This window comes from Homarus americanus, unplaced genomic scaffold (genome assembly GCF_018991925.1).
Source record: "Homarus americanus isolate GMGI-L3 unplaced genomic scaffold, GMGI_Hamer_2.0 scaffold52687, whole genome shotgun sequence".
NCBI classification, from domain to species: domain Eukaryota; kingdom Metazoa; phylum Arthropoda; class Malacostraca; order Decapoda; family Nephropidae; genus Homarus; species Homarus americanus.
The window spans coordinates 551092-576443 of record NW_024734362.1 but is presented as its reverse complement, the minus strand read 5'-3'; the positions used below and the strand labels follow the sequence as shown (position 1 = coordinate 576443).

The 25352-nt window shown below is 38.6% G+C and overlaps 1 protein-coding gene across 4 annotated transcripts; it reads right to left on the bottom strand.

The window, feature by feature from the left end:
* Nucleotides 1-1187: 1187 nt before the first annotated feature.
* Nucleotides 1188-16359, bottom strand: LOC121870231 (glutamine amidotransferase-like class 1 domain-containing protein 1). 4 transcript variants are annotated; one of them, XM_042372010.1, is made up of 7 exons: nucleotides 16142-16355; nucleotides 13116-13192; nucleotides 11116-11221; nucleotides 9530-9637; nucleotides 8579-8676; nucleotides 6955-7160; nucleotides 1188-4193 (listed from the first exon to the last, which is right to left on the bottom strand). In XM_042372010.1, the coding sequence occupies exons 1-7, from the start codon at nucleotides 16185-16187 to the stop codon at nucleotides 4175-4177; spliced, it is 660 nt and encodes a 219-aa protein (XP_042227944.1). In that variant the 5' UTR covers nucleotides 16188-16355; the 3' UTR covers nucleotides 1188-4174. The 4 variants fall into 4 exon arrangements, with proteins under 4 accessions (XP_042227944.1, XP_042227947.1, XP_042227946.1 ...); XM_042372013.1 differs by lacking the exon at nucleotides 13116-13192 and adding an exon at nucleotides 14232-14340 and having other exon boundaries at nucleotides 16128-16353; XM_042372012.1 differs by lacking the exon at nucleotides 13116-13192 and adding an exon at nucleotides 14232-14340 and having other exon boundaries at nucleotides 16142-16353.
* Nucleotides 16360-25352: the final 8993 nt, after the last annotated feature.

Here is a 25352-nt window from a genome sequence, read left to right as displayed (position 1 = left end):
ACTTACTTGGGCGCTGGCAGCCTTACCCGGTCCCTGGGAGCCTTACACGGTCCCTGAGAGCCTTACACGGTTCCTGGGAGCCCTACACAGTCCATAAGAGCCACACACGGTCCCTGGTAATCTAACTCGGGTCCTGGTAAACTTACTTGGGCACTGACAGCCTTACCCGGTCCCTGGGAGCCTTACCCGGTCCCTGGTAGTCTAACTCGGGTCCTGGTAAACTTACTTGGGCGCTGGCAGCCTTACCTGGTCCCTGGGAGCCTTACACGGTCCCTGAGAGCCTTACACAGTTCCTGGGAACCCTAAACTGTCCATAAGAGCCATACACGGTCCCTGGTAATCTAACTCGGGTCCTGGTAAACTTACTTGGGCGCTGGCAGCCTTACCCGGTCCCTGGGAGCCTTACACGGTCCCCGAGAGCCTTACACGGTTCCTGGGAGCCTAACACGGTCCATAAGAGCCATACACGGTCCCTGGTAATCTAACTCGGATCCTGGTAAACTTACTTGGGCGCTGGCAGCCTTACCAGGTCCCTGGGAGCCTTACACGGTCCCTGAGAGCCTTACATGGTTCCTGGGAACCCTACATGGTCCCTGGTAACCTAACTCGTGTCCTGGTAAACTTACTTGGGCGCTGGCAGCCTTATCCGGGCGCTGGCAGCCTTACCCGGGCGATGGCAGCCTTATACAGGATCTTACAGCCTTATACGAACCCTGGCAGCCTTACACTTGCCCTGGAAGCCTTACCCAGGCCTTGGGAGTCTTACTCTGTTCCTGGGAGTGTTAACATGAACTCAGGAATGTAACTCTTACCATGGCCGGGGTCTGACTGTTTATATTATGATATGATACTGAACATTTTATGTTTGGGGTTTTAAAACAACAAGTGCAAGGTTTATATAATATAATTCTCAGAACCTTGTACAGTATTATCTAAAACAGTATCTAGGGACCACATTAATATCAACAATCATTATATCTTAGACATGGATGCATATTTTCACTATAAAAATCTTATACTGTAATAAAATTTAAATTAAGAACATTAAAGCTTTGGTGTCAATTAAACTTATATACAGAGTATATATATATATATATATATAATATATATATATATATATATATATATATATATATATATATATATATATATATATATATATATATATATATATATATATATATATATGTGAGGTAAATAGGAGGGAAAGAATAATATAAGCAAATAAGGAGACGTGGCAGTGACAAAAGCCTCAGACAGAGAACAGATTTGGGTTTGTTCAAGTGATATGGACATACTGTACAGAGAAGAAATGGTTAATCCAGAGGTAGTAGGCAGCTACCAAACAGGGAGGTACTAATGCCTCGGAACATACTGGAAGCATAATGTGTTGTCTAATGGTAGACCCTGCAGCCATATGGCATCACAAAAATTGTGACCAAGTCCCAGGATGCTAATCTGACTGACTCTCTGCCTCATTTACACACAATTGCAGGATCTCAATTGTTTCTCTTACTTTGACAACACAACATACAGTATATTGTTTCTCATTCTTGCTCTGTTTTATTTTCCACTTTTGTACTTATTTATGTTTGTTTTTTTCACCCTCCCTTAGGCCCCGATGTGGACCAGCAACCTATGCCCAGGTGGGGTAATCCTAGTTAAAAAAAAAAAAGGAGTTGGAAGATGAAGATGGAGACATAGATGAAGGTGAAGGAAGCCCTAGAAGTAAAAGAGATGAACATCAAAAAGCCATTAGTGTGTGTGAATGAGTAGAGAGCATTGTACTGAACCATTTTTCACAAGGAATACAATGTTGATGGGTAATGCTGGTTTGTGTGAAGTGGCTGAGTTAAACAAAATGAACATTTACTGTATAGAGCTTTCTGTGGAAGATAATTATCATTACTGAACATATATAACAGTAAGAATAATTGAATGAAAATGAATGAAGAGAGAATAAGGGTGTATTAGCTCTTGCGTCTGGCCACTCGGCATTAAGTGGGAAGAAGCTTAACATCCCAACATGTACATAATAAGAGGCAACCTATAAGTGTTAAACTTATAAAGATTTATGAATTCATGTGGATAACATTCAACTTTAATTGTTCTTGAATATTTATGTACTGTATATAAGTTTAGCTGCCATGTGTAGTTTCAAGTTCAATAAAATTACTGAAATGCAACAAGAAAATTACAACATGATAATCACAGCCAAATAAAATAATTAAAACATTAATACTGACTCTTATTGAAAACATTTAAATAATCAACTTATAATTCAAGGGCCCATTTGTTTCTAGTTCCTTGAACCCTCAATTTAAAATCTCAAAACATTAAGTAACAATCAAGCGTCCCTTCTGTCATCTGTCAGAAAGACAAAAGCAAGCTCGAAGAGGTTCATCCACTGATACTTGATCAAGCTGTGAGCATTCTACGAGAAGCTGCTAAAATATTCAACGATGAGAGAGAGAGATCATCTTCAGCTATACATTGTTATATTGATGAAAGCCTTGAAATAAATTTGCTTTACAGGAGCGGATCCAGGGAAGGGGTCCTGGCGGTCCAACCCTCCCCCCCCCCTTTTCATCTGAAAATTCCAATATTTTCTCTTTAATGCAGGTGTTTTAGTACAGGTATAACAAAAAGTAATTACAGTACCATTAACCTCAGAATATCTCCTAATATGACCTCAAAATGCCCATGGGTGGGCTCGCTGTGCTCACCATCATGTTCCCCCAACCACAACTTCTTGATATTCCTGGATCTGCCTCTTTTTCCATGTGACTTAATGTATAGCCTAGATGTGACTGAATTGTTTTGAACAATTTCATAGCTTCACGGGCTTATGAAACAATAATACAGTTTGTTATTGGTTTGTTCACAAATATATTGTTTATGAATAGAGTTTTATGTCTTTATGATTACAGATAGCAACCTTGACCCCAGGAGTTCTTCTGTATTGGGACATTTTAGTACCTACACAGTATACAGCACAATGCAGTTGGAAAGTTTTTTATTTGATAGTGTTATGAGGTTAAGAAGAAAGTGCCAAACTATACTGAATCAAATAAAGTTTGCTTGATTGAAAAATAAGCTAATTGTTTCTTAAAGATCATGTAAATGTTGTAAGCACTGACCAGGAGAATTGACGGGAGTCACTATTTGAGCCACATGACAAATACAGTACTGTACAATTTTCCTAGAGCTGGAGAAACACCTATTCTTTTTTTAGGCTATTATTATTATTATTATTATTGTTTCTCATAACAGAGAACATGTTTTTGAGCATACAAAGAACTACCCTAATGTGATTTCCAACAAATTTTAATTCAGTGTGTTATACACTGATAAACTGCAAGAAAAATATTGTGTGTATAAATGAAGCGGAATCCTAAATTTATGATTTTCATAGACTAATTTATAGGCAGTTGGATGAATAAACAGATGTTTGTTAACATATTTAGGGTTTTTTATTGTTGCATGATAGTTTACACAAACCACTGTTTTCAGAAAGGACATTTTCAAAATGGCTTAATGTTTTGAATTTTCATTGTAGGGATGCAACCAATTAGAACACAGCAAAAAACTTAGGCTGGACTGTGAGGGCAACAAAAATAAAAATTCCAGCCCAGCTCCAGGACCATAGAATAAGATTTCTTAGGAAATATTATAAGCTGCAAACTACTGGCTTAGAGTTTCTTTATGATTTAACAATTTAAAAAAAAAATCTAGTTTATTTAAAATTCTCCAGATACTGTACAGCAAAAGCCACTGCAGAATTGCTACTAACAACCAGTATCATACTACAACTGGCACTGGACTGTATACTGTAGGGCATTTTCTATTTCTTGAGTAAAAAAATAATCATACAGTATATTAACTGAAATGTCATAATATATAATAACAAATATACAGTGGCTTTTACAGGATAAAATAATAAACTCTATACTAAAAAAATAAAATACATAAATTAAATACAGTACTGTAATGACCGTTTTTAATCTTCTATCACTGTTCACATGGAAATATTAATTCTCCATGTCTCCAGCACTGATGTCAATCTTCATTGGCAAGTGCTGTAAACATTCCAAGCAATATTTTTTTTAAGCTTACTCCCTCTTGTAAATACTATATGTTTTACCTGTAGCAGTAATGTCTGAAGCACACAAGATCACTTTCCTTTGCTTTGTCTGAAAGAAAAAAGTGTTTACTTATGCTTTCAGTTTATCATGAACACTGTACAGTAGCAGCACATATCTTCATTACAATATAAAAACAAGGAGATAATATTTACAGTATTATGAAAGTGGGTACCAAAGGCCTTATAGCCTAGTAATAACAGAGTGGATACAGCCAGCCATTGTGTTTAGGGAAAACGGAATAAAATATCACCTAAAGATCTCTTGAGGAAACACTCTGTGCACAGTACGGACTCAGATATGATGGTGAAAATAGTGCTATGGCTGAGGCAGGGGAGGAGGCTTTGGAAAATTCATCCCTGTCCAGGTCAAAAACTGAATGGTTGCAGCAAACTAGAAAAGTCCAGGACCAACACATGCTCTCTCTCTCTCTTTCTCTTTTGAATGATCAACACTCTCTTTTGCCCAAGAATCAATTAATACTGTATTTTATTCTTAATTTTATATCATGGTCAACTTTGCATCGAAAACCTTTGGGGAAAAATAATAGGGGCAAAATCACAGGTGTTTTAAGATACTGTATTTAAAAATTCCTCCAAAATGCAGATTCAATGATCAAACAGGACATGTTCAGGAAAATAGAGACATTAAGTAACCCTAGTATAAAAATCTAGATAAGGGGGATCAGGTGCATGGAGCAATGTGCTTGTAAATTAATCCATGGCTTTTCCAGGTTTTCCATGTGTAAATTTGGAAAATTCCCGCTGCATTACTTTGGTATTTATTACAACAGAATAAGAAAATTACAGTACGTAGTGGCTTACAATAATATGCATACTGTATACTATTAAGAAATTTAAAGACGATATAAATGATATTAATCAAGAAATTGAAGACTCTTTCGTGACCAACCCCAAGCCTACTAATGATCATCAGAAAAGACCTTGACACCCCCTCCATATTTTTCCCCTCAGATTTGTGTGATTCACATGGGTCGACCTGGACATTCCAAAAAAGCCGAAAATCCGACAAAAACGAAAAATCACACTCCTGATCCACCTAGACTCATGATTAATATGTGGAATAATCCGCTTAAATAAAGTCACTTAACTATAAGAACAATTCATCTCTGACAATACTCATAGCAGAATTAGTAGGTATAACCTGTAATATTTGGTTATTTGATCGCTAACATGAAATATGATATGTACACAAACAGTTCATTTACTGGAGTGGACTATTTACTGGAATTTGTTCCTAAAAGTTTAATTATTTACCTATTATAAAGTACAACATAAATTTATGGTAAGATTGCTGTCAAAATAGCAATACAGTCCATACTTCACTTTAACGACTAATTGGTACCACGAAAAAGGTCGTTAAAGTGAAAACCATTAAAGTGGTGAGTATAGTTTACATGCTGAATGGGTCAACTGGTACCAGCCCTCAGACACTTCACCCCCTATAACCTCTATAAAACCCACAAAGAATTACAACCAATTATTCACACACACATTAAAACTGCATGTAGTTAATAACTACTAATAACTAACTTTTAGACACTCATTGAACTGCTTAAGAGACTGTTTGTTGTCATCTGAGGCAGGGGAGTGGTGTTAGTGCCCCCTGCCCCAACACTGCACTGCTTCCCCAGCATCACCACCAACTGATCCTTCAGTCTCAAAGCCAGTGAAATCTAGTGGTAAATTATCTAACTGATCACACACAGGTAAATCTTGAACATTATCATCAACCGTGCCGTCATCTCCCTCTTGACTGCAACACGTCATCAAGATGGCCGCCCAGAGAAACGAGCAACTTGTACAACTTATCGTTATTGTGTTTAAATGTATCGTTAATGTGTTAAAGTTTTGCATTATATTACTGTCGTTATTGTGATGAATCGTTAATGTGAAACTCGTTAAAGTGAAGTATGTACTGTATTTTGAAGATGTACTGAATTCACATAAAATTCCAGGTTTATTTGTAAAATTCCCAGACTTTTCCAGGTTTTGCAGCCCCAAATAAAATTCCCTGCATTTTCCAGGTTTTCCAGACCAGTATACAGTGAGTTCTGCTATAACACATGTTTTGACAACGCGAATTGGCTCTAATGCGATTTATGAATAGAAGAATGATATTTGTAATACACAAAAGCTTATTTGCTGTAACGCGATTTTTGCTTACTATTTCTCCAATTTTGTGGTATTAGCTGTGAAAATGGAAAAGAAGAATATCTCCAAGAAGCGTTCTGGTGATCGCATACCCGGTGATAATCATAAAAGAAAGGCTATAACACTTGAAGAGAAGCTCGATGTTATCAACCTCAAAATCACCCTTCTCCCCCATCAAGTTATATTCATATTTTTTCAAGGTAAAGTGTTACATTTACTGTATGATTTCATTATTAGATTTGAATGTAACATTTATTTAGACTGTGCTATCCTTTGTGTTAGGCTAACTACTAAATTTTTTTCGATTTCGAGTAATCTGCACCTAACCCTATTTTCTCCATAAGCCCTGTTATTTCTATTGCGCGAATTTCTACAATGCGAGGTTTTACAAGAACACAACTATCGTGTTATAGCAGAACTGACTGTACACCCTGATAATCTACAGAATATTTTCAAGAAAATGTTTATAAAGGTGATTTAAAACTTACTGACACAGCAAAGTTGACTTTTTAAATGTCTATTTTTTTTTACCTCAAGTGCCAAGAACTAAGGTAGATCAGGCATTTTTTTATGTAAATCGATATTTTTGGGGGAAAGTGAAAACTAACGTGTTTATATAGTAAAGAACATTGACATACCTCTGATTGGCTAGAAGAATCATGTTCTGAACAGCTGAGAGTGTAGATTGAGGGTTCTGTCCAGTTACGACTCCAGCATTAACCACAATATGAATACTAGTTGGAGCACCAGTTGAGAATATTCCAGCCCGGTCTAAGATAGCATCTCCAGGTATCAGAGGTAATGATGAGAAGTAGGTAGTTGCTGTGACTTCTGCTAATGATGACTGCAAAATAACAGGTTTTATATGTCATCGTTGTTTTTATATTTAAGAAGCTGAAACAAATAATCTATTGACTAATAGCCTATGGTAGTATTTTACACTGCAGGTATCCCTCAATATATGAAGGGGGTTGAGTTCCTGGAAATCCTTATGTTAGGTGATAAAATGTTTATTGAACACGAGGATACGTAATGCTGAGATAGCACAGCGAACTGGGGTGAGCGAACCCACAATATCACGATGACCAAGAAACAATTTGCATCACTGACCATAAGAGTTAATATTATGATAACCATATTGATACCTAGCCTATATATGCAAGTCACTTAAACTCACAACCACAAATGTCTTGATTTGAAACCTTATTTTGATGTTAAACCAATGCAATTTACATATCAGTAACATGGCAAATCCCATGTAGACTGATATACAGTACAGTATTGCATATTGCTGTAGCTGTTCACTCTAATTTCAAATACTATTTGCTTAGTCACTTTTCATAAATCAAACAAATTGTGAACACCATGAGTAGGCATAGTATTGTGAAACTCAGTGTGAATGAAACTCCATTACTACAACTAAACAACGTAATGGTGAAATGTCCATTTTGGGGTCTGTCTCAGTCTCAGTTATGATGTTCTGAAACATTTCCATTTAATATATACATCAGTGTTAATGTATCCATCAGTCAGTGGCTTGTTTACATATGCCTTGCTTCTACCCAGCACAATACGTACATTAATACTGTACAGTATAGCTTAATGGATTTCTTGTTATATTGAAGTATCTAGTATGCCATACAAGGACAATTTCTTCCCCCAATCCCACCACCACCTTTAGCTGTTGCTGATATGGTGACCAGGCGTACCAACTTATGAAGATTCCCTGGGAATCATATTAAAGCATTTTATCTCACATTTCAAGTTATAGCGACGGCAAATTTAACGATACTTTTGGGGGGACTACATTAAGATTCTATTGTTTTTATGTATACAATATTGTATAAAAGTCAATTATTGTAATTAAACAATCACACAAATAATTGTTAATAAAGAAAATGCAATAGTTCACATGTTAATTTTCCAAAGTTATTCATATTTCACTATAGTACTACAGTGTAATTCATTGGCCACACTATCCAATGGTGGTTTTATGAAATTCACTTTAAACAGAATTAGTTTGGTACCAAGCCACTTTGTAAATATGGGATATTACTATATTAATAAAAATTATTCAGTTAAAACTGCTACAGCAGTCATAGAGAACTTGTAAAAATGTAAGGGCAAGTGTTGGGGAAAAGCTGCATGCCTTGACAACCATACATGAAGGTTAGTGCAATACAGTACAGTATTATGTAAAGGCTCTAACAACAATATATAGAATGGCCTTATGAGAACGATAATGAATTAAATGCTTCTTACCCCTGTTAGTGCAATATCTCTGAATGCCCACTGCTGAGGATCTCCCTTTACTGCTGATAATAAAGCACACACACCAAGGCCAATAGCACATACAGGTTCTGAGGATTAGAGAGATTTATAAGCATCTGAAAGCATAAACTAAACTAGCAATTAAGTTAATTGACACAACGTTAGGTTAAGCAATACAGCATTAGTAGACCTATTACAAGAACAATGATCTTCTATGTTACATTTTATAACTAGAAAGATGTTACATAAATTGGGGTTTCACATGTTTCATGACCATTAAAAAAAAAAACAAAAAAAAAACAAAGAGTAGGTAAACAAATACAATTCACAAAACCCTGAATTCAATTGTTTCATAAGTCACCTCACATCTGAACAACTCTGTAGGCCATAAAGCAATGGTTTGGACTAAAGTGAATTATTATTTTTTAAAGGTGTCATGAAATGATGGAATTAGTGTCGAAGTGGAAAAATGTTGTGTCACAGGAATCTTTGTGTGTATGTTATAGGGCAGCTGCAGTCGAGTACCTAATATACCTGTACTATGAACAATATAACGTGATCTTATATTGTGCAACAATTTTCAGTCCCACTACCATGCTATACTGAGGGTCTACTGTAACTGTAATAACATGAATCAATTCCTTATACAGTCATTTTATCACTGCCTTCATTCAGTGTATTTCAAGTTCCCCCCTTGCAGTGGTTATGTGTACAGTCCCCTTCACTTGTACATTTACAGGGGTTCGTCAGGTTTTGGGCAGTGTGGCAGCCCTATGTTTGTTTACATTCGACAGAAGGAAACTTGCAATAGTAAACACTCTATGGAATCAAAGAAAAACAATATTAAAACCAATATCTCAATATAATGATTTGTGGAATGTTTATATGACAAGCCCCTGTAAATGCACTAGTGAAGGAGACTGTACATTGAAGTTTACTTACTTTTTTCTGCTAAACATTGAGTAAGGATGCTGCCTAATGCTTCACATGTTGCGAGGTCTTCACTTGCACCAGGACTATGGGGTATCACCACACATGAATACTGACTCCCTGAAAATAAAAAAATGAGTAAAGTATTAACAAAATCTAGTACCATTAACTGCTAAAATTATGTAAGACAATAAAACCTATTCTTATAAGTACAGTGGGGTATGCTATAACGAACGGATCCTACTACGAATATTCCTATAACGAACGGTTTTACCTATAAAATTGAGAATGCTATAACGAACGCAACTCCTACAACGAACGCGGATGAATACCGTACTATTTCGCCTGGCGCATGAATATTGTTGTACCGCGACCCACAACAAGAGCGTCAGGCGCCATCTTTGTCTCATTGTGTAGCCAGTGCACCACTGTTATTGTTGAAATTTCGTCTTTTGATGTGGAAATTCGCGTTATTTGTATAACTATTTTGTTATACAAGTATACAATTGTAACAATGAGTCGTCCAAAGCAAGTGAGAAAGCTAATAACCCTTGAAACTAAGAAAGAAATTATAAAGAAACGTGAGAATGGAAGAAGCATTGCGAAACTTAGTGATGAATATGGGATGGCTAAATCGACTATATGTACGATTTTGAAGAATAAAGAGGAGTTAAAAACTGTGCAAGTGGCTAAGGGAATCTTTAGACTTAGCAAAGCAAGGTGTAATGTGATTGAAGAGATGGAAAATTTACTCTTAGTGTGGATAAAGGAGAAAGAAATGGCAGGTGGTAACATTAGTGAAGTTATAATTTGTGAGAAGGCTAAACAATTGTTTGAGGACCTTAAAGCCAAGACTCCCAGTGGAAGTGATAGTGATGTGCCAGTGTTTAGGGGTACCTGCATGCTAAATAACACTAAGGTAAGATAAAGTACCGTATTTTTTACATTTTCCACAGAATTTTTTCAGTGTTAAGCGGTTGTATTTGGGGGCCTGGAACGGATTAATCCTATAACGAACGAATGCTATAACGAACGAGGTTCTGGAACCAATTACGTTCGTTATAGCATACCCCACTGTACAAGAACATAAAGTTAGGCATCACAGGACAATAGTTGGAAGGGGCACCAACATCTCCAAGCTTAAGTCCCATAGATTCTGCTGTTTGGTGGTATTTAAAATCACGAGTTTATCAGGTGAAGTTAACAGACTTGAAACACCTCAAACGATGAATTCAAGATGAAGTCTGCTCCAACTTTAAGTGCAGTACACTTAGCCTTATTCTTAGACACTGATATCCCACTGTGCCTAGTCAGGGTTTTTTTCTTCTTCTTCTCTTGCTTCTTTCTCTGAGCGACTAGCTTGCTCTGTTTACTTGACTGACCACCATATGGTGGGCAGTGAGCTGCCAGTCGAGTGACACCCACCCACCCACACCTGATATACAGTAGTGTTTGGTGAGAGAAGGGATTAAGTAAAGTCTGACTTTACAAGGGTTTACTGTACTGTATTCCTTCATGGCATACATTTTATGTAATTTGTCTTTAAACATTTAAATACATTTTTTTCTGAACCCTGGAGCAGACAGAAGTTGCCTCACCTTGAATATCACTGAGTGACTGAGGTTCCAAGAGTTTCTTCGATGCAATATCACTCAACCATCGACTGCTCTGGTCATCTTTGTCAATAAAAACTGCTGCTGCTGCCTGGAAATAGAAAATTTACAAATAATGCTACAAATAGCATTCAAATGGACATTCAAAGAAAAAAGTAGCGTTAAACTTACCGTGCTTTATGTTCTGAAACCCAAGACCAAGAATTTTGGCAAAGTTCTCTGTTCAGTCTCGATTCTCAAAGGTTCGCTGTCACTTTACCCAAATTTTTTTGTCATAAGTTTTGAAACAACGCTAGAGGTTGTAACACGACTTTTTCTTTGACTGTACATTATGAGCTAAATATGAATCTGTCGCTGGAATAACCTGGCCAAAATGTCAATCTAAAATCCCCATAGGATTTATCTCATTTCCACTTACCGGCACTGTAATTCAGAATCTATGACCATTTTATTCCCCCCCACCCCACAAATAAAGTTAAAACACTTTATGAGTACCTTTCCTTTCCAATATTATGCTGTAACTGGGAGGGAGAGTGTAGTGTAATGGTTCTGCCACTCACGCTGTGACATGTTCAGAAAGTGTGGACTGTACTGTATGGTATTTGAACTTTTCAATGCACTGGTGAAATTTTATTGCATTTTTCAATTGTGTATAGTTGATTTCATGTTACGTGGGGATGTGCTGGGTAGGATTTGAAAGTAATACTGATGATGAGTCAGTGGGGTCTCAAGGCCACCGACATCCTTTAACTAGATGATACACATGGGCAATTTTAAATGTGCAAGAATGTATACTGTACTGTACAGTGTTGGAGTCACTGCAGCTGGAGGCACGGTAAATTCTGTATGGATATATGCGATGCCTAAACTCATGGGGTTAATCCAAAAAAAATTGAATGAAGTAATCAGCATTTGTCTAATAAAGACACAAATACCTGTGAGTTCAACTTAAAATATCTTTGCTTATACTGTACAGAAGTACAAGTTATGTTTCAGACAAACTTTTGAAAATTAACTTTCAGCTGTAATCTTGACTTCTGAGACAGATTTTAAATCTGGCATTCTCCACTTTGCTTAGTGACAGAAGAAATTCCTGTAAAAATTTCATGAAAAATATCTATAATTACAACAAATTATGCTTCAGATGGAGTACAATTTTGCAATTTGACATTCCTTTGACCTTTGGCTTAGATTTTAGTTTTGTGTTCCCCAATAATATTCAACTTAGGTTGACTTTACAAAACATAGCCATGTGAAGATTGGATGATTTTGGGGGAAACAAAGAACAGTACTGTACTGTAGCAACACTATAACATGATTTTTTTTTTCATTTATTTTCATAATTTTAGTCCCCCAAAGCATGCTTGATGGAATGGCATGATAAAACAATCTCGAAAAGATTTTATCTGTGAAGTATGACGGAAATCTATAAATCACTTTCTAAACAAATAACTTGGCCAGAAACTTTTACCAGATGCAGACACAAACAATGGGACCACAACACAAGCTCTTCTCTTATTTGATCAGTAAAGCTAAAACTTGGAAGTTTGAAGCAAAAATTCTCTTTATGGCTAAAAAGATGAGAGATTACCACTACTGCCTCTGGTCAGTATCTACCAATGCCCTGAAATCATGCAATGATTAGACACAATATTAACATTCAAACAGCAAAAGAAGACACAATAGAAACCTTCTCACCAAACTGAATTTGGATTTATTAGCTGTGCCAGAGACCAGTGAGGAATTCTAATCAGGGGTCCCCTACAATGAAGCAAATTTACTTGACAACCCAACCCTGTCAATATAAGACTTCACTCTGAATTGAAGGGAGGGAATTCAAGTTGCTCCTTCATCTCCTCAGCCATGAAAAGTGATTTATGCCTCAATGGTCTTTGGAGTCTCGGGAAGAATCTATAAAACTTACATGCAAATACTTTACAACCATAAACTAAATGCTAACAACATTCATGACAGTAATAAGTTACCTCGGGTGTAGCAATTTCTATGTTAAATGCAGACTGAGTTAGTTTGTAACATTGAAGGAATGATGGAGCAGACACACCTGGAAAATATTTCATATTAGTAGTATAAAGAAATAAAAAAATAATAAAGATATATACTGTACCTAATACAGCACACAAGTCTTCCATCTGAAAATTATACATCAATAAATCTTTTTGTTTAATTTACTGTATCGGCAACTTATAGACAGTATTAACAAAATAAAGTTAACAATGTTTATCAAAACCTACGCGTGGACTCTCTCCCGATAACAAATAATTCTTTTTAGAGAAAAGGATTAGTGTCCCCTTTTTACTTTTTTTTTCATCACATTCGCCACTTATCAGCTTACTAGCCGTTTGGGCGGTTTATCCAGTGTTAGTACAGGAGGAAACCGGGGACTGGGAAACCTATGGTGTTTGGTAGTGAGGGTCACACTGGATAACACCCTTCTCACGTGTGTCCAGGCCGAGGCTCGAACACCTTGACATATTGGTGAGAGTTATGCTCGTTACCGCTGTACCACAACTTGTTAAAAACAGAATCTTTTTCCACTGCAATGGTATGGTGGCACAGCACTGTACTGACAACATTGACAATGAGTCAATACCTTGGTTGTTAGATGTAGATTTACACATTACTGTATAAGGTATAGGGGTCCTCATTATACGTTGTACCATTGATATACTGTACAGTATGTTATATCACATATACTGTACACCGCTAACAAATACAGTATAAGAAGAAATTTTCATTATACGTCATTTGGTTCACATATATGTCGTCTGCATCATCTATGTGTATCCGAATATAATGCATAAATATTGTTAAAAACACCAGAAGCAGTTGTTCGATTTTGTTCATTTTTTCCACAGATGTTCTTTGGATGATCGTAAGTAATAAACACGATACAACACTTTTTATTTTAATTACAAGTATATTTTTTTTTGGCTATTCTCTATCTACAATCATAAATCACCTGTAGTGGGCAGGGTATGAAGGATGAGGGGAATTGAGGGGTAAACACGGTGAAAAAGTGATCATATGACACCAAAATGATGTCTCTATGTGCTTTGTACATGAAGAAATCAATTATTTACCATAAATATTCAGCCCAAAAATTTGTGGTGTTGGTGCATGTTGTTGTCTGCTCTTTGTTTGTTTAAGCTTTGATTGAGCGGGTTGCTTGGTCCGAGCATACTCTCACATCTACAAAAAAACATAAAATCACACCATGTCGCTTCAAGAAAATTGCTTATATTGGTACCAGATATCAAAGTAAGTACTTTCTGTTAGGAAGTTAGGTAAGGTTAGGCTATTTTATTGGTTGGTTAGGTCAAGTTCTGTGAGGTTCTGTGCACTGTCGTATCATACCTATTACTTACTATCTTCCAAAAAACATCTGTGGAAAAAATGAAAAAAATCAAACAATGCATTCTGGTGTTAGCCATCTGCTCCAGGATTACCAAATATTCCAATTTCATTCTGCTCTATCTCCTTATATACAAATGAATATAGAGTACTGTGGATGACCTTTTTTAAACTTAATCAGCAAACACATTGGTAGACACCTCGTTATCACATCTGCAACAGGCAATCATAGATGAATTTATTTTATTCTCACAAAGGTATGTAAACAAGGAATTTGGGGCAGATATGATTCGAGCATAAATAGAAAACAAGTTGGTGACAAGCTTTCCACACATCAATATTGCTTTTAGAATCTATCTGGTTGTCTTCGCAACAAGAGGAGAGGGCAAACATTTACGTATTTTCAAAGCTCATATGTATAAAGGACGGTCTTCAACAGCCATGGGGCAAACACAACAGCCTTTGCTTGTACTATTTTCGGTTGAAAGTGAAATCCTTCATGAAATGAAGGTTGATGACACTATCCATAATTTTACAAACAAAGTCAGTGGCTATTCTTATGGCAGCCAAACAAACCTACCCAAACCTTACCTAACTTCCTAGCCAGAGGGCGGACCCCCTGCCACATTAAACAGAATGCATTGTACTTAATTTGATATCTGGTACCAATTAAAGCAACTTTCTTGAAATGGCAGTGTAATTTTACATTTTTAAGACTCATGTTGTTTACGCATTCTTGATTTCTTATAAATCAAATAAATTACTAAAAGAAAAGCTTTGGTTAATATTAACGACTGACCCACGGACGAGTTATCCGTTTTACTGTTTATTTTCTTACTTTATTTTCATAAGTGAGTTCTGATACGGTAATCATTTCTTGTGCAAATGCTTTGTTTGGTAGATAATTAGGCGCCTAAGGTGAGCACTATTTTGTCTTCCCGGCGGTAATGCAGCGGTGACATCTCATCCCAGGTGGTAAAGAGCCACTCATTTTGACATATTTCAAAACACTCCGCCACCTGGGCTTGATCGACGCTGATGCTCAGTGTATGCTTAAAAACCGTTCGTTATGGACAGCTGCTTTCACGTCCACAAAAAACTAAATTACACCATATCATAGTAAGTTCATTCTGTTTAATATACCGAGGACCCCTGGCTAGGATGTTAGGTAAGGTTAGGTAGGTTTGTTTGGTTAGGTTGGTGAGGTCTTCTAACAATGCTTCTGCTGCTTGGTTTTTTTTATCAACTAAGGTTAGGTTAGGTTTAATTTAGAAATAAACACTTTATAACACATTTGCACAAACTGTAACAGCGTCCACTATAAAACAGTAAAATTAGGGCGTTTTTATAATCGTTTTCTATGAAAAATAGGCCAAGGGTCTGTCGTCAATAATTACCAAGGCTTTTATCTCATTTAATATATCATTTTAAATTTTTACAATATTTTACAGGCCTTAAAATTCCGTAGGCACAAAGCACTGTACCTATTGGACCTAATGGATAATTCGGCCCTACCTTAAATCCTACCAATAACTCATTGAGTCTGATAAGTCAAAGGTTAAAATTACACAAATAAAATTAAACTAGCTACCGTACATAAGGTCATTACACTACCTGGCTCTCACCTGTATTACCTTACCTAGGGAAGATGCTGACAAAACGATGAGACAGTTTTGTTTCGCCATTTTGTAATATTCATATAAAATAAACCAGATTACTATAATAATTAACAGGTGGTTGGTGACGGTAAGGTAAATGTCAGCTGGAGTGTTGAGCTTGAGGTTGTTGATGTCATCCGCCTCCCTCCATTGTGTTATATCTCCTCAAACAATTAATTATCTCTAAAACTATGTGATAAGAGTTCAATTTATTATATTTTTTATCCAATTTATCCTATTTCTTTATATTTTAAAATGCAGATGAATAATATACTATTTTAAGTTTTTTTTATGCCCTAGTGAGGAAATGTGAAACAATACGAGTATGTTCACTATTTAAACTTTGATGAATGAGTTTAATAATGTCGAACTTAACAGAACTTAAATGACTGAATGAGTTTAAGGTTTTACCGTTGCATTAAAGTGCCCAACCGGGTATTATTTTAATTGGACAACAACAACAACAGCAACAATAATAATAATAATAATAATAATAATAATAATAATAATAATATCATCATCATCATCATCATCATCATCATCATTATTATCATTATTATTATTATTATTACTATTATTATTATTATTCAACAACCAAATCTTGAGAATTTTATCTTTGCAATCAATAGTGTGCCACATAAATTCAAGGCAGTTTAGTAAATTTGGGGAAGAAATACAAGTGTTGGATAAATAAACGAGAAACTTAGAACAAATTATAGTAAAAATAAAATAAACTGATTAGGAAAAGTAAACGAGTTATTCCTGCAGTGTCTCTAGGTAAAATTTGTCATGAGTCATGTCAGTTAACTAGTGTTCAGGACGTAACTAAACTTTCATGTCGTTTTGGGTGATATTTGTAACTTCAGTGACCCATAAATTTCCTAGTTAGGTGAGTCATTCCTAATACACCCCGTCCCCTCACCCCGTCGCCCCCTCGTGACGTTGTGGATGTGGGTTTTTATTTGATTGTTTTATTAAGTAAATAATCCGTATGTGGATATAGACAGAGGGAGATATTGCGTTAAATCGTCAAACAAGATCATGATGGAACAGTAATGCATAAATAAAGGAGTGAAAGAAATTAATATTCATTTTTACTCCTACTGGAACAACATACTGTATGCTTGTGGGGTATGAGATGTGTTTGGTTCACACTCAGGATGGGATGGAGAAAGGAAACTCACGATGTGCTCTCTATATACATGTTGTATTGGATGTACAATGCAGCTTGGTGCTGGGAAGGCAGCATGGTTACAAGCGTGATGTAGAGAGAGCTGGTTGGTGAGGACGCTCAGAGAAGGACAGCTTGTGGGTCGCCATGCTCGCCAGCGGGAGAGAGGACCGCCAGGCAGGCGGAGGAGCGAGGACCGCCAGGCAGGCGGAGGTGTTGCTGGCTGGTTGGTGTAGGTAGAAAGAGACAGATCACCACGAGGTCAGGTCTTAAATAGCGGGGGTAGGCGTGGCTTAGCAGTTGACCCCCGCTCCGTGGTGTATGGCGGCGCTGGTTGACCTAGACCACGAGGCATACACTGGGGAATTGGTGGGGTCGGCTAGGCAGCGACAAACAGCGTTTGTAGGGGAGAATTCCACTACAGTGGCTTAGCAGTTGACCCCCGCTCCGTGGTGTATGGCGGCGCTGGTTGACCTAGACCACGAGGCATACACTGGGGAATTGGTGGGGTCGGCTAGGCAGCGACAAACAGCGTTTGTAGGGGAGAATTCCACTACAATACTCCCCCTTCCCTCCAGGCTGTGTAGGAGACTTGTTGTCTGCAGGGTTGCATAGCACATGTGAGGCAGAACGGGCGGTGCGTGCCTCATGTGAGACAACGGCGATGGCGTGATGAGCCGGTCGCTGGATACAACTGTCTAGATACACAATATCTGTGGGAGTAGAGAGGGAGAATAAGGGTGTGTGGAGACGATGAATGTTGTGCTTCCCTCACGGCAGGTACAGAGTCGACAGATGCGCCTGCTGGGGTGTGTGGACCTGGGTCAGGAGCAGGGGCTGCGTCAGCAGCAGCGGATGAGGGCTCGTGACAGCAGCTGGGTCCACGACAGCAGCAGGGTGCAGGACATTAGCAGGGAGTACCTGAGGGAGAAAGAGGGGTGTGTGGGTCCGCACTCAGGAACAGAGGCCGCATCAGTGGCGGCAGGGGTTACTGCTGGGCCGGGGTCGGCGTCTGAGGCAGGACGGGTGTGCTGGGGTCGTAAGAGGAGCGACTGTCTGCTTAGAGTAGCAGAGCTGCTCTAGGGTGTCTGACCTGCGGTGTAGAGACAGTAGCTGTAGAGCCGATGAGAGCTGCTTCTGGGTGGATAAGCCAGTCTTCCATGTTGCTTGAAGACTGGGAGCGTGATCAGTTTCTCCTCCATCCTGTGTGAGTGCGAATCTCCGGGAGTCACCATTTGTGGGGTATGAGATGTTTGGTTCTCACTCAGGATGGGATGGAGAAAGGAAACTCACAATGTGCTCTCTGTATACATGTTGTATTGGATGTACAATGCAGCTTGGTGCTGGGAAGGCAGCATGGTTACAAGCGTGATGTAGAGGAGCTGGTTGGTGAGGACGCTCAGAGAGGACAGCTTGTGGGTCGCCATGCTCGCCAGCGGGAGAGAGGACCGCCAGGCAGGCGGAGGAGGAGGAGGCAGGCGGAGGTGTTGCTGGCTGGGCTGTAGGTAGAAAGAGAGGCAGATCACCACGAGGTCAGGTCTTAAATAGCGGGGGTAGGCGTGGCTTAGCAGTTGACCCCCGCTCCGTGGTGTATGGCGGCGCTGGTTGACCTAGACCACGAGGCATACACTGGGGAATTGGTGGGGTCGGCTAGGCAGCGACAAACAGCGTTTGTAGGGGAGAATTCCACTACAAGATGTACCCACTTTGTTGTTGAACTTGTTAAGTCAAAACTCTGTAGCAGAATAAGTGTTAAAGGTATGAAAACAATCTTATCCATATAATTTGGGCTACGGCGACATGAAACAATGTTGTCATAACTATGTGTTACCTGAGCGTGACATAACAAACATTGACACACTGGAAAGGCGTTGAACTCCATTTCCGTTGTACGTGTTTACCTGTTTGTATTATGTATTATGTATTATTTTGGATACATCAACTGTGGCAATTTCAATTTTGATACGTAATTTCTAAGGTTCATTACTTTTATCCTCTTCACCACTGATCGACTCGTTAGCCGCTTGGGTGATGGGGTGTTCCAGTGGGCCTTTTAATTTGTCCTACACTCGGTAAAAACCCTAAACTACTATGACGTCATCACAGAAACTTCCTACTGGCCTTGACGCAATACAAGACTTCCACATGACGTCACATACGGTTCTCGGATATATATATAAAGAGGTGGATGATATCAGTAGTCAGTTAATTTCCAAACACAATAGAGTAAGTTACAGCTGCAAACTGTTACTTTAAACTGCAACTGTGAAAATATTCCCCTAAAGTGTGAGTATATACTAGTATACCCTGTACAGTGCTCGAATATTGATACTTTTACTTTTATCCTCATCGGCTCGTTAGCCGCTTGGGCGATCGGTCACGTCTCTGTTTTGCACTGTTGACAATTATTAGGCATGCACCTGCTCCAGTGCTTATAAAGTTTGGTCTTGAAACAGCTCACACTTGGTGCTGTCACAACACTCTCTGGCAGTGTTCCAAAAGTTCACACCTCTCACTCCGAAAAAGTTACCCTCACAGTTTTCTGGGCTTGTGGCTTCTTCAATCTTGAGCTGTGACCCCCTTGTGGAGCAAGCATCCGCCAGCTCCAGGTAAGGGCACTCGAGGAGTGCCCTTTGAGATGCATAGGCACCTCAATTAGGTCTCCCCTTACCCGTCTATAGTATAAGCTAGGCAAATTCAGTCGCTCTAATCTCTCAGGGTAGATGAGGTGCCGTAGTGTGTGGTGATTAATGGCACAAAATCATCATCCGTACCTGTCACAAGCGGGGTACCACAGGGCAGTGTATTGGGCCCACTGTTGTTTGTTTCTTTCATAAATGACATGCCGGACATTGTACACTCCTCCATACAAATGTTTGCCGATGATGCCAAGTTATTTCAGGAAATCAAGAACCAAGCGGACTGTAAAGAGCTGCAGAAGGACCTCTGTGGGCTCCAAGAATGATCGAAGAAATGGCTGCTGAGATTCAATGTCACGAAGTTAAGAGGATGCACCTGGGGCGTACCAACGGTAAGGAGGCGTGTCATGTGTCCCAACGGGATGAAGAAATTGCTTTATTTGACACTGAATGTGAGAAGGACCTTGGTGTGTATGTTGACAATGAGATGAGGTTCTCGGGCCATTGCGAGAAGAAGGTAATTCAGGCAAATAAATTATTGGGTCTTATAAGAAGGTCGTTCAGTTGGTTGAAAATGTTCAAAGGAGGGCCACCAGACTGGTGCCTGCCCTTCGGCACCTCAGCTACCCTGAGAGATTGGAGCGCCTGAACTTGCCTAGCTTATACTACAGACAGGCAAGGGGTGACCTAATAAAGGTGTATAAGCATCTCAAGGGGCACTACTCAGTCGAGTGTCCTTATTTGGAGCTGGCGGACGCTCGCCCCACAAGGGGTCATAGCTCAAGATTGAAAAAGCCGCAAGTCCAAAAAACTGTGAGGGCAAACTTTTTCAGAGTGAGAGTTGTGAACTCTTGGAACAATCTACCAGAAAGTGTTGTGACGGCACCGAGAGTGAGCTCTTTCAAGACCAGACTTGACCAACACTGGAGCAGGTTCAGGTACATTCAGGAGCCTGTGCATGCCCAGTACTTGCCAACAGTGCGTAACAAAGACGTGACTGATCGCCCAAGCGGCTAACGAGCCGATCAGTGGTGAAGAGGATAAAATGTAGTGCAGGCACCAGACTGGTGGCCCTCCTTTGAAAATTTTCAATCAACAGACAGTCCCTAGCATATCTCGGGACCAGACGGCCTGACAGTACTTCAGATGGTGGAAGCACTTCACTCTTGAAGATCGTTACGAGGGACGGACTGTCTAGATATCTGAACAACCTTCTTATAAGACCCAATAATTTATTTGCCTGACTTACCTTCTTCTCGCAATGGCCCGAGAACTTCAGCTCATTGTCAACATACACACCTAGGTCCTTCTAACATTGTCTCAAGTAGTGCAGTTTCTTCATCCGTTGGGACATATGGTATGCCTCCTTATCGTTGGTATACTAGGTGCAGGGGCAGATTCAGGAATATCAAAGGATTGGGTGGGGGGGTCCAAGTTGTGGGTGGGGGAACATGGCAAGCACAGAGAGCCCACCCAGCTGGGAGGGAAGGGGGGGGGGGTCATAAGTCCCCCCAGAAATTTTGAAGCCACCTGCACTTGATATTAGAAGATATTCTGAGGTCAATAGTAATTAATTTTTACTATACAAAAATGCCTGAGCATAATACCACGTTAAATAAAAAGTATTGGAATTTTCTGATGAAGAGGGGGGTTTCCGAATCCCCAGGAACCCCCCCTAGTTCCGCCCCTGAATTGGAAGCTCTTGCTAGTGGTTCAGCAGCTGTTGATGCCAATGTATGCATGCATATTCACACACACATACACTATACATTTCATTCGACTCCTTATATTCAAGATTTGTTAAAAGACACCAATTTTATGTGAACACTAATTTTTTCAATAAGTTAGAGGGAGGAGACTTACATACCTCAACTCTTTAACTTTTCTCCAGAAGGGTCATCGTTCTAAGGGCTGAAGGAGCCAATGTGAGAACAATTGTGTGAGATTCACAGCAACATTGTATTGCTAAGTCACCTCGATATTTCTGGTTAGGTTAGGTATGGTGGTGATACACATCAGTCCTCTTAACTGGATATGAACATGTGACTAAACCCTAACAAATTTGTACTGCTGAAAGTGGGTTACATAGGTTTGGTGGCCCATACGGGACAGCGTGCTTAAAACGCATTGAATGCTAAGCCATCTTTAGATACCCAAGAGGCACTACACTCAACACCTTACACTTCCTCAATTCCAAAGTTAAGTACCCATTCACAACATTGTGCATTAGGTGAAAATTTGCTAAGCTTAGGACAGAAGGTGAGCGCTGCACACCATGTTGTCTCACAAAGAAATGTAAGAGGAAAAAAAATTGAATTTAAGCCAGGAACAACAAATTATTTGAAATAAATGTTGAAGAGATATTCTATTCAAGATAAGCTGCAACTATACCTGTTATTAATTGTTTTGTTTTTTCAGGTAAGAATGGGTGACTCTGGAGGTGACTGTGGGGGAGGAGGAGGAGGAGGAGGAGGGGGAGGAGGAGGGGGAGGTGGTTGCAGCTTTGGTGGTGGTGGTGGTGGAGGAGGATATAGCAGCAGTCATGGAGGAGAAAGCTCTTACGTAGGAGGAGGATGGGACAGTTACAGTGGTGGTGGCATCAGTAACTCGGCAAGACATAACAACAGCAGCAGCCACACAAGAAGGAATGTGGGAAATAGTCAAAACCATGGCAGTAAAAAGGAGATGCGACAAACTCACGACCAAGGATGTTGCTGTGTTTGTTGATGGTACAAAACCCACTAAAGCAACATAACAGAAACATGTATTATATTTTTCTAATGCTCCATCTCACTCAGTGTTGGATGATCATGGGTTAACACTAAAGCTTATCCTGGACAACATGACAATTTACTTGGGTATAAATGAACTCCCAATAACCTGCACAAAGTTACCAGTGAAATAAGTAATTTTCTAGACTACGCAAGGTATGGTTTTATTGGAGTTGGTCAATTCATTTTAAAGGAAGTGCATTGACACCTTAGAGGAGCCATCATGATGGAAGAAGGCCGAGTTACTGTCTGTAGATACAAAGAACCGAGCCAACGAGTACGGGTCTCATTATGCATGTTATTTTTGTAATGAAATGGTGGATAGGCTGAGAGTGATGACTGTTGTCGCCCAGATCCTCCCTGGGTATGGGGAATACACACCCACTTGTTAAAGCCAACTAGTAAACTCCCATAATTCTGACTATGAATTAAATTTCCTAAAAACTCCATAAAAATTCTATGATAATTGTTTGAAAGTTGTCAAGTGTGAATCCAGAACATTAAGGACAAAGCCATTTTTTCACACAAGTATTGAATCAATTGAGTCTGTTTCCTAGTACAGGTATGACAAAAATACAAAATTATTTGTTATATCTATCACATTAGAAACATTTAATGAGTTTTTGACTATTATTTTATTGGCCAGCATGTGTCACTAATTTAGTGAACAAGTCATAAATTAATGTTCTGGTGCCATGCAGTTTATTTTCTTCAATAAGTACAAGATGGCTACCGAAATTTCGTTTTTGTAATGTTAAATAATTTTCTCATCAATAATTGTTTTTTTAATCAAAAGATAAAATGTCATTATTTGTTCTTGTGTTGTGTAGTTATTACTGTAAAGTACTAAAATACTTAGGTTCAGTTCATTGTATTTAAGTCATGATGTATGTAGAGGTACTGTATTTTATTAGGTTACTTTTGTCCGTACGGTAATTCAATACGTTTGAAAAACATTTCTTATAATCTTGTTTCAACAGTCCTACAGTACTTTTTGTACTTTACCCTTTCTGCCTGACCTATTTCTCAGTTTACTAGCAGGCCTGGTGATTGGTCAGTTCACTGTACCTCACTGCTGAGTTACTGGCTAAGTATTTGTCTCTTGAATAGGATGAAAAAATATTAATTTATTAAGAAAAAAATTAATCAGCACACTTAGCATTAGTGAACACTTGTGTAGTATTTCTGGTAAAACTGTGTTAAGAAAATGGAGGCAAGGTGTTGCATTAGAATTCTTGTGAGTGTTAAGTCAACAAACTCTTTGACCCCAGACTCATAACCAGCATGCTAAAGAATAATTTTATGAAAACTTTTAGCATAATCAAGATTTTGTAAAAAAAATAAATAAAAATAAAATAAAAATAAATAAATAAAAATTGGTTTGGGAATTTCTTCCCTAGCAGATTGTTTGGCTCCAAAATGACATAAAAACACCAAAATTGACCATGAACCAGACTTACGGTAACCATTATGGGCACATGTTCAAATACCTTTTATGATCAGGAACATGTACAGTACAGTACAATACAGGTATCCCATGGGATACGAATGAGTTAAGTTCTAAAAAAAATACATTCGTAAGGTGAATTTTCATGTCTCGAATAGAAAAACGGGTAAATATGGTTCGGTCCCCCAATGACAAAAATACCTGTACCCCTAAAACATGAAATCAGTTCACAAACAAAAAAAAACCTACCTAACTAATGATAAATAGTACACAACTACTGTAATTTTCTACCTAACAAATTAAAAACATTCATAAAATAATATCTAGATGACATATGCAGCTAAAACTATTAAGGAAAGCCAAATCAAAGTTTAACACAGCCCCCAGCGGCACCACTTGCCGAGATGCTGGATGCCAACTATTAGCAACAAGCTCCCTTTCCCACTCTCACACACAAAGAAATGTTTATTCCCTTTATGTTTTTGACCTTACGATAGTTATTTCTTTTACTTTGTTTGCACATTATGCATGTAGGATTGTGTGTGCATGTAAGCTGAGAAAAGGAAGTGAGGAAAGTTAAGTTTATGTATCCAAAACTACAAGTTGAAAAATAATCATAACATAACCCACCCACCCCCTCCAGCTCATCCTGCTAACTCTCACTGATGCACAAAGAAATATTTATTCCCTTTATGCTTTTGACCTTATGATAATTATATATTTATTGCACATTCTGTAAGGAAGATTGTGTGTTGATGTAACAAAGAAAAAATATGAAGTAAGTTATGTTTATATACCCAAAATTACAAATCGCAAAATAACCATAACTCCCACCTCAGCCTGGTAGTAGAGTGCTAGGGGGATGTGGCCGCCCCAGCTGACTCACGGGGGCATGTGATTTGAATTCTTGCTGGGACCAAAATTCATATAAGCGAGGGAAGCTTTTGTAACGTGAAAAAGAGGCGGTAATTAGGAAATTTGTATAAGCGAAATATCGTATCTCGAACATTCCTGCCTTGAGGGATACCTATACAGTATTGTGTATGTCCAGTACTTGTCAACCGTGTGTAAAAGTAAGAGAAACGACCTCAAAGATAAGAACCTGACAAGAGAGGCTGAAAAAGTCCTACTCTGTTGAAAATTATTCACTGAATTTACATCAGA

Excerpts from the sequence above, each read along its gene's own strand:
- LOC121870231 (XM_042372010.1), bottom strand. The coding sequence starts at position 16,187 with ATGGCGAAACAAAACTGTCTCATCGTTTTGTCAGCATCTTCCCTAG. Across the intron at positions 13,193-16,141 it reads TTTGTCAGCATCTTCCCTAG|GTGTGTCTGCTCCATCATTC; the intron begins GTAAGGTAATAC and ends AATATTTTCCAG. Across the intron at positions 9,638-11,115 it reads GTCACTCAGTGATATTCAAG|GGAGTCAGTATTCATGTGTG; the intron begins GTGAGGCAACTT and ends TTTTATTTTCAG.